This window comes from Pelodiscus sinensis, chromosome 16 (genome assembly GCF_049634645.1).
Source record: "Pelodiscus sinensis isolate JC-2024 chromosome 16, ASM4963464v1, whole genome shotgun sequence".
Taxonomy (NCBI): Eukaryota; Metazoa; Chordata; order Testudines; family Trionychidae; genus Pelodiscus; species Pelodiscus sinensis.
Window position 1 is genome coordinate 33,691,166 of NC_134726.1, and position 9,763 is coordinate 33,700,928.

General features: G+C 48.1%; 1 protein-coding gene across 7 annotated transcripts in view; it reads left to right on the forward strand.

Moving 5' to 3' along the window:
* PEMT (phosphatidylethanolamine N-methyltransferase) overlaps positions 1 to 7,844 on the forward strand; it is a 129,001-nt gene extending 121,157 nt beyond the window's left edge. For 6 of the 7 annotated variants that reach the window (XM_075899750.1, XM_075899752.1, XM_075899754.1 and 3 more), the window contains 2 exons: positions 637 to 711; positions 3,779 to 7,844. In XM_075899750.1, the coding sequence (XP_075755865.1) occupies positions 637 to 711; positions 3,779 to 3,833 (130 nt within the window). In that variant the 3' untranslated portion in view covers positions 3,834 to 7,844. The remainder of the gene's footprint in view (positions 1 to 636; positions 712 to 3,778) is intronic. The other variant, XM_075899751.1, reaches the window with a different exon arrangement.
* The last annotated feature ends 1,919 nt before the right edge of the window (positions 7,845 to 9,763 follow it).

Below are 9,763 nucleotides of genomic sequence, written 5' to 3' on the forward strand. Positions count from 1 at the left end.
GTTTCTTTCAGTGAGACTTGCGCTCCAGTGTTACATAGGCGCGTTGGGAAACCTTTTCTAAGTGATTGAGTAGGATTCTTCCTACCGTCACAACAGTTTATTGAACAGAGCTGCCCAAGCATTTTTAGGAAGGCCCTGGGTGTCCTGTCTCACACCTGTGTTCTAGAAACCATCCAGTTCGGTATTCCAGTCCCATCACAGCCCTTGGAAGCAAATATCCTTAGGTTTGTCTGGCCGGTGTTCCCATGTGTACAGTGGTGATATTTCATTATCACTGCTTCCCACATGGGCCTCAGACGTTTCCTTAATGATGCCAGGAGTTCGGGGAGGTGGAGCCAATCTTACAGAACTGTGTTTTCAGCTCTTAAACGGCCTTATACTCTCAGGACTGATCTTCAAACCAGCAGGGCTATTAACGTAGATCTCATTCGCTTTCCTGAAAGAAGCTGGTCAAGAAATAACCTTTGCCAAGGGACAGCTGTCTAAGTTTGCATTCAATACAAAATAGTAACTCTTGCCCTTTGTTTATTTATACAGGCAGCTCTCAGGGAGTATATTCTCCCATTTCACGTACTAAATTGCATTACGTAAGCCCATTGACTTACCTGATCTTTCGCTTCTCTCTTTGGAAAACAGGCATGTGAGCCCAGCGGGTATTTTGCTAACAGCTGTTGTGGCGGTTTCCTATATGATCGCAATACTGTATGAAGGGTGAGTAGCTTTTCAAGAGCACAGAATAAAATAATTAGAGACCAAGCCAGAGTCCCACTGGTGAGATTTTTCCAATTAGCCCTCCGAGGGAAAAATGTGTATTTGTTTTTAAATCACCTTCAATCAAACAGACTGAGGTTTTAAGATGGCTCCTATGGGGAGAGGAGATTGGGTATTTTTGATCTCTCTCTCTCTCTCTCTCTCTCTCTCAATTCTACATGGCAACAACTGTAAGGAAGTCCATAGGCAGAGTGTGGGAATCGGACAGTGCCCTGCAAAAAATAGTTTGCATTCTGCTGTTCCTTTTTACACATTTCTCTGATCTTTGCCCTGCATGCTAGGTGCATGCTGAATGTGGCTGCCTGGAATATCCATCAGAGGTGTCAGTTGTACTTCCCCAGTGACAGAGTTCAGATGCCCTGAAAGGTGATCTGCAAAGGGTGAAAATGGGAGTTTGGGCTCTTGCTCTAGATGAATAAAAGAGAACTGGAAATGCAAGGGGCTTAGTGCGCTGAAGCTTGTTCCCCACTTGGCTGTTTTATTTGTTACGTTTTTGTCTCAAAGGTGAGTGAGAAGAGACGTAAGTCGGATCCTCACCTCCGGCCATACCGCCAGAGCCAAAGCGTGTGCACACAAAGGGGGTGGAGAGCACACCTTTCTGCTGCTATAGCTCCACACCAGGTTAGAGCAGCGTGGAGGACTGCTCTCCCTTACATCAGCAGCTAGTGCTCCAAAGAGGCTGAAAAGCCCAGGGCATGCACAGCGTCTGGTAGTATTTCAGCCACACCCCGCTTCCCCTGCTATGTTCACAATCAGGAGGGGGTTTGCGTTGGAGCCCTTCTGCCCAGTGGATCACCATTCGCCTGGAGCTGTCCTTCTGGGAATGGCCACCCGGCTTTGGGGCAAAAACATGCGTGAGGTGCAATGCTGTGGCTGTGCCCCTGAGAACTTAGTCCAAGCTCTGCGCTTGGAAGAGGCCCAACAAGAGTGAGCCTCTTGCCACCCCAGCATCAGGATTCTGGATATTTCCCAGGGTGAGTGGTCCTAGGAGTGTCATTGAAGCTGGATGGATTTTGAAGATGGCCAAGTCTGGTCACTAGCAGGCGTTATCCAGTCCCCCTTTGCACACGTCAGCGGTACCTGCGTCGAGACACTGAGCCTGCTGCGGAGGGAGCTGGCAGCTTCCCCTGAGACCGGACCAGCATTCTGTGACTCTTCACCCAGGGGCTACACAACTTGCCTCCTTCCACCTCCCTCCCTGGAGCTAGTGAGGGGTGCCTTTACAAAGCCTCTACCGGAGGTGTGGGGGGGTATCGTTGTGTACACCCTGGGCCTTGTTTTGTCACAGATTTGCATGCTGCAGGCACAGTCACTAGATGAATCACACACTCAGACGGGGAGAAGGGGCTGGAACCTTGCTCCTAAAACAAAGGGTAAAGGAGAACTTTGTTAGCTGATGCTAGTGGCAGGTCCCATACCCTCTAGGCCAGGGCTATTCAACATGTGGCCCACGGCCCCTTTGTTTGCAGCCCATGCTGCAGTTTGGGTTTATGAAAGGGCTCAACACTGTCCCGCGGGTGGGAGCCAAAACACAAAAGTCGTCAATCGAATGGTCTTCTGTTGAGATGCGTTTGAGTAGTTAAATTCCTGGACTGTCGTTGCTCATTGAAAGATCTGTCACAGAGGTGGAAATCGGGTGACTGTTGCATTTTATTAATATCAGCAGAACTGACTTAAATGGGGCCTAGTGTGTTGTGTAGTCTTACCTAGGGTTGCCAGGTGTCCGGTATTTTACCGGACAGTCGGGTATTTGCACGCTCTGTCCGGTTTTAAAAAATCAGAAAATACCGGACACGTGCAATGTCCAGTATTTTCTGATTTTTCCAGCTGCGCACCGGACGGAAGCCTGGAGTGGGCGGGGGAGCGGCTGGGAGTCCCAGCTGGCAGGCGGGGCCGCGAGTGCTGCTGGGAGCCCTCTGTTGGTTGAGTGTGAGGAGGAGTGGAAGCCGCCTCCTCGCTTGTGCGTCGCCGGGAACCTGTGCGGGACAGGCAGCAAGTGCCCAGGACAGTCCCGCACCTTGCCGGCCAATTTGTTCACCCCCCCGCCCCTTCCCGGCTGGCAGTTGTCCCCCACTTCCCCTCCTGATCTTCCCTGGCCAACCCCCCTGTATCCCCCCAGCTCTGCTTCCCGGTTCCCCCTTCCTCCCGGCCAGCACTGCTGCACCCTGTCCCCCCCCAGCTGTGCTTCCTGCCCCCCTTCTTCCCAGCCCCCCTCGCAGCCCCCAATCCCCCTATCTGTGCTTCCCCCCCCCCCCCTACTCCTGGCCAGCCCTGCCTCCTCCCGGCCGATGCCCCCTCCCTCGATATCCCACAGCCAGTCCCGTTCTGCCTGATCTTCTCTTCTCCCTCCCCTCCCCCCACGACCAGCCCTGCTTCCCGTTGGCCCCCCCATCTCCCCCGGCCAGCCCCATTGCCCCCCTCTTAGCTTTTTCCAGCCCCCCTTCCCAGCCAGCACCGCTCCTTTTTTATTTATTTATTTATTTTCCTTAACAACTTTGGTCCCCCCTCCCCCCCTTTTTTTTTCCTTTCAACAAAACTTTTTCCCGGTGGCTTTTTTGGGGGAGGGGTTGGTATTTTTTTCAGCCATCTGTCAACCCTAGTCTTGCCTTAGTTTTTGTATTCATGCCCATCAGTGTGAGAGAAGCTATTTGCTTGTCTATGCAACCACACGTAAGTTGTGGCCCTCAGCATGTGCTGTGAGTTTCATTGTGACCCTGGGGCTTCTAAAGTTGAGGAGCTCTGCTCTAGGCCTTGCCACACAGGGTTAGTAGTACATACACCTACAAAAGCCAGTGCATTACAGAGGACCACACCGTGTGCTGCATTCTAGACGACAAGTGTGGGAATTCCCAGGACTGCGGTATTCTTTCTTGTTCCAAAACAGAGTCTCCCCGATCTCTAGGTGTTAGGAGGGGACAGGAGCAGAGATTGTGGTTTTGGTTTAATGGCAGGTATTTCTCTCTCTTTTTTTTTTTTTTTCTTTCCTACTTTTCCCCGTCCCCAACAGACCTTTCACGGAAGAAATCTATCAGCAGAAACAGAAGGCAACAAAGAACAAATAACTGCAGGTGTGTTTGCAGAGTACTGAAAGCACAAGAGCGCAGTGATTTCAGTGAAGGGAGTCGTCTGCTGGGCCAGCCACCTGCGCAAGATAATTTGACGGGATAAGAGAACTCAGCCTGACTTCTAATTATGCCCTTCTCCAGCTTTGCATTTGCTGCCTCTTTCTAATCCCTCTCTCTAGTTCTCAAGTGATTTTGAAGTTCAAGCCCCCACAAAACCCATCTAAAAAGGCTTCTTCACAATGAATTTTGTTCCCACTTGGTTCCTAAACAGCCACGGCTAAAGTGTTTTGATTATAGACTTGAGCCTGAAAGAAAGGCAGAAATCGGCAGGGAACCTTGAAGTTACACATTTAAACTCTATAAATCTGCAAGAAAACCCCAGCGACTGTATGCGGCTCAAATGGGACCGGCGTGATTATGCAGAAGTGCACGCACTCTCTTGTGAGCCTGCTTTGTGGACACGCGCAGCAGATAAAGCCATGCCTGCTGGCTTCATTGCAAGTAGTGAGTGGGTCCTTCCAGACACACACGTGCACTTGCTTGTGAGAGGAAAATTCAGCCCCAGTGGCCTGGTTTTTAGACTTGTTTTTAGACCTGAGCAAAAAAGATCCATGCAAGTAGCTGGCTCGTCTGCCCACACGTTTACTGCCATTGTACCTTTTCCCCGTCTTACATCCACCAATGTTTGGTCGAGATTTTCAAAAGTGATTTGTGACATTGGAGGCTCCAGTTTTCGAATGCACAGAGGGAGACATCGGGCCCCATCACGTTGCCTAAAGTTGGGCAAAAATCACTAGTCCCTTTGGCCACCCTTGGCCAAAGCTCACTTAAGCTTCTAGTCTACGCTGTAGCATCAGTGCCTATCAGATTAGATTTGCCACTGGTCCTACGAAGCATGCCTCCTCACATCCAAAGGAAACTGTGCAATAAACGGATCTCCAGAGCATGCAGAAAGCAGAGATTCCCAGGATCCTGCTCGTTGGTGATCAATGGATGGTGATGGTGTAACGGTCTTTATTTTTCTCTTTCTTTGTGAGACAGGTTTTTTCAGCTTCTGTACACGTGGTGTGGTTTGCTGGGCCCCTGGATGTGTCATTCGCCCATTAGCCAAACAATCCCCTTCTTGCCAACTAATTATACTACAGCGGTTGCAACAATTAGAGAAACAGCCAGAATCAGAGAGTTAAGCGAATTCCTGGGGACCCAGGAGTTCTGCGTAGCTCAGTCTGTTCCTTATGTCTCCTCCTTTTGCCCAGGCTCACCAAAGCTGCAGCAGATACACAAAGGAAGTAGCTGAGAAGAAGATTATCTCAGAGAAATATCATGCAGCACCTTTCAACCTTTCTCCCATCCATCCTGGCAGAAAACAAAACTAGTTTTTAGTGGCTAGAAAAACAAAACAATCCCTCCCCCCCCCCCACCCCAGCAAAACACAACCCAGCTGTATTTTCTAAGGAAAGGCCAGTGAAATCTTAAATAGGGCCCTGGGGAGATGTTTGTAAATAGTTTCTCAGGACAGGAGCTGCCTCTCTCAGCCAATCTTTCATGCAGATGTCACTGGAAGGAGACTGTTAAGTGGAGTGACTTTCAAAAGGCTGTACAGGATTGATGTCCAAGGTATTTAGCTGGCACTCTGCACTTTTAATACGGTGCATTTAATCTAGCCATGAGCTGTAATTGCACCGTTGGCTTGAAAAGTTGACACCTCTGAGTTGGCAGGCATCCCAGCTTCTCTCAGTCCTGTGGTGACTTTGCAAATAGCCCCTATTGTGGAGGAGCGCGAAACACAGAATGGCTCTGCCAGTCCGCTGAGGCAGAAGTTGAACTCTGGCGGATAAGCCGATGTCCCCCAGAAGGTGGCGCTCTGCTGCGTTTGAACCCACTTACCCAGCAATGGAGACGGAAGGGGAGGCGTCTGCCAAGGCACTGGGAGAGGCGTGAGAGTAAGCACCATGCGATGAGTGGATTTCACCAGGGGAAATCATGCAGGCATCTCCAAAAAGGGAAGATGACGGTGTTGTCTGGGGATTAGGGCTGTCAGTCAGGGCACTGAAGTCTGCCACTCGCTCAGTGGAAGTAAGACACCAAAATACATTTGAAAGTCTGGGCTGTAGGGCTCAGTTAGAACCAATGAATCCTGGAAACCCAGTTGAAGTCTAGAGGAGCTGTAGCTTCCTGATCAGTCGTGGCCTGTGGCTCCCACCTGTTATGCTGACCCAACCCTCACAAGGCTTTTGTGAGGCTTACTTAAATTGACATGCATAAAATGTTTTGAGGTGCGGGGCTGAAAGATGCCATAGAAGGATGCTGGGAGAAAGGTTCCATGCAAAGAATAGCATCCCAGTTTGTTGTAGTCTGTACTGAGCTGCCTTTGGGCGGTTTCATGGACCCTGTCTTTTTGTTCCTTTAACTGACTTGCTGCATCTTTACTGAGCAGTGTGATTGCTGGCAGTACAGGAACAGTGTCTACTTGTTGGATGCTTGATCAAAGGGCAGGCAGGGTTCACTATGCAGGGTGGACACACACACACAATCCTTTTTTCAGAGAGGCTGCACCCCTGACCGCCTTTCCCTCTGCACACAAAGCATCACTGATGCTAATGATCTTTTCATCTCTGTCCCACTAGAGGATGGGGGGTTGTTTGTCTTTCTTCTTCTTTTTTTTTTTTTTTTTTTGCATTAACACTGAGCCATCCCCTGCACACCAGGAATTAAAATCCTAGCCCTTGTGTCTAGCTCTTCAAAAGATCCTGAGGCTTGAACTCATTCTGAAAGGGAAGGGCCAAGCGTTAACGCTCCCAGCCTGAGTGAATGATGGTTTTGGGCTCCTGTGGTGGTTAGAGGCACTTTGAGAAGAAAGCCTTGTGAAGAGTCAGGTTTAAAATGTAGGAAGAGAAATGAAAGCTGCACGAAGAGGGGAGGGGCTTGCCTTGTTATCGAGAGGAACTGGGGTTAAAACTGGAAACTTGGAGTTAGGACTCCTGGTTCTATTCCTAGTCCCACCACTGTCCCCACTACATGATCTCAGGAAAGACACTCTCTCTCCATACCACTTCCCCCCCCCCCCCCCCCTTGTGCATCAGAAGTAATAATCTGATCTCTGGTCCAGCATTGTTCCGGGTATTAATGTTTGTAAAGCACTGAGATCACTGACAGGAAAGCACTACAGCAGACCTTAGCTTTCTGAAGAACTTCAACACTTGGCATTACTGAGCATGATAATGTCCTTAGTAAATCCCAATAGTCCTTTTACTCCCTTTATTGTCTGTCATTGTGATTCTGCTGCTATCCTTGGTTCCTTGTGGATTTCTTCTCTGAAGCCACGTCTACGCTCCAGGGAAGATCTGTGTTGTTGCGATTGATCTTCCGGAGTTCAGTTTAGCGGGTCTAGTTAAGACTCGTTAAATTGAACTCAGAGGGTGCCCCCATCAGCAGCCAGTACTCCTGTTCCAGCTGTGAGTAAGGGAAGCCAACAGGAGCGTTTGCTCCCATCAGTCTTGCACTGCGGGAATTGCAGGGAAACTCAAATCTAGGTACGTCAACTCTAACTACATAATTAACACAGCTAGAGTTGCGTATCTTGATTCGACCTTCCCTTTAATGTAAACCAGGCCTCAGTCACATCTAAACCTTCCTAAGCGATTGCTCTGATTCCTTCCATACAGTCTAACCTTCATCTGTTGATTTCCTCTGTACATTTCACTTCAAGTCTCTGCAAACTTTTACTTTCTGAACTGGCTCCAGCACCCAGGAAACTTTACATGGGTGCCAGGAAGGAGGGGGAATAGTGCTATGGCACAAATGTTACTTTTTTTCTGCAAATAAAAATGAACCCCCTCCCCAACCTGTGCCAGACGACGTGTCAGCTGTTTCCTCCTCTTGAGTCCACCCCTTAAAATAGTGGAATATCCTGTAGCTTTTGCATGATTGTGATTTGCTCAGTTCTCTTTGTAAGTCACTGCCCTGATGTTACCAAAAGAGAATTAAATCGATTTTTTTGAATCAAAAGGTTGTTCGCATCCAATCTGTCTCGTGGACGCTGCATTTCTGTTTCAGAGTTTCAAAACCGCCAAGTCGGAGGGATTATTCTTGGTCAACAACCTTATTTATAAAGACTTTTGCATAGTATTTTATTTTTAGACAAGTTTCCACATCCCCTTCATGGCTAATGTTTACAGTCAGAGGTTTAAAGTGGCCCTGTATCCATAGCAACCAATGAGGAGAAGATACATTATATTATGCCGACAATTTGTCAGAGCTGCTCACCGAGGCTTAAAGTAACTGATATAAATAATCCAACGTTTGCGGTTTGGTTGGTTTGTTAGTATTTTCAGAGGAAAAGATTCTTTCCTAAGAAGTAAACATTAGCTAGAATACAGATAGGGCCTAGTTATTATGTATTTGTATTACTGTAGGCCTAGCTCCCCAGAGATTATCTATCAGAGGGGTCGCCGTGTTAGTCTGAATCTGCAAAAGCGGCGAGGAGTCCTGTGGCACCTTATAGACTAACCGAAGTGTTGGAACATAAGCTTTCGTGGGCAAAGATCCACTTCATCAGATGACATGCATCTGACAAAGTGCGTCTTTGCCCACGAAAGCTTATGCTCCAACACTTCGGTTAGTCTATAAGGTGCCACAGGACTCCTCGCCGCTTTTGCAGATTCAGACTAACACGGCTACCCCTCGGATACTTGACACCATGCAAGGCACTGTATTTAGCGGTATGGAGTGGAAATCTATCAATCTAATGAAGAAACTTGCATAAGTACAAACAGATATCATCTTTCTCTCCAGATGCATAGAGATTATCTAGTCATCTATTCAAACCAGTGGAGTTAGGAGCTGTGACAAAACTCTTCACCATTTCGAAGGAATGGTTTAATGCCTCTTTCATTACCTAGCACAGTCTTTCTAAGAATTTGAAAGTAACTGCTTTGACATCTGTGTCTGGCAGCCTAGTTCTTACCATGCATGCCACTCAGTAGGAGTCAATAGTTGTTTTTTCCTTTTCCCCCATATCGGGGGGAAACCTACTTGGAACTAGGTTGAATAAAGTCCTAGAAAGCCAAACTGGAAGGGAGCGATCCTGCAATAACTTGGGGATGGTCTAGATGACCTAAGAGATTGGGTAGATGTTGAGGCACCTTGTCTACACACTTGCATGATCCAGACTGGAGCATTTCACCCCATAATTTCTGCCAAGTGTCCAACAATTTATGGTTGAACTTCAGCATCTCTGTTAGAAAGCATTTCATCTTCATTTGGAAGCCTAAAGGGATGGAGATCCCTCCCCCCCCCCCCAGGTAATTCATTCTAGTTTTTAACAGTCCTCATTGTTAACAGTTATTGCCAGTTTAGGCCACGTCTTCACTTCTGAGATCGATCTTTCGGAGTTCGATTTAACAGGTCTAGTAAAGACCCACTAAATCAAATTCAGAGGGCATCCCCATCAGCAGCTGGTATGCCTGTTCCTGCGAAGAGTAAGGGAAGCTGACAGGAACATTTGCTCCCATTGGCCTCTCATTATGAGGACAGTGGGGAAACTCGAATTGAGGTACGTTGATTCCAGCTACATTATTAACATATCTGGAGTTGCATATCAATCTGGCCTTCCCTTTCTATGTAGACCTGGCCTCAGTGTTGCTGGCCAGCTCCTGAGTCTTGCTCTGCTTTATCTGCTAGATGAAAGAACCATTTAGAAGCAGGTGTCTCCTCCCTGTGTAGGCAATAGGTCTCTTCCATCACTGACTTCCAAGAGCCTCTTTTACCGCTGAACCTGAGCCAGCATGGTTGGACAGTAAGTGGTAATTGACATGTGAATCTGTCTATTTATGAATCACCCTCACATGGCACAGCTCCGTATCAGCCGACATCTGGACGGCACATCCATTACGCTTTGCTTGTTCTAAGCATCAGTGCGTGACATC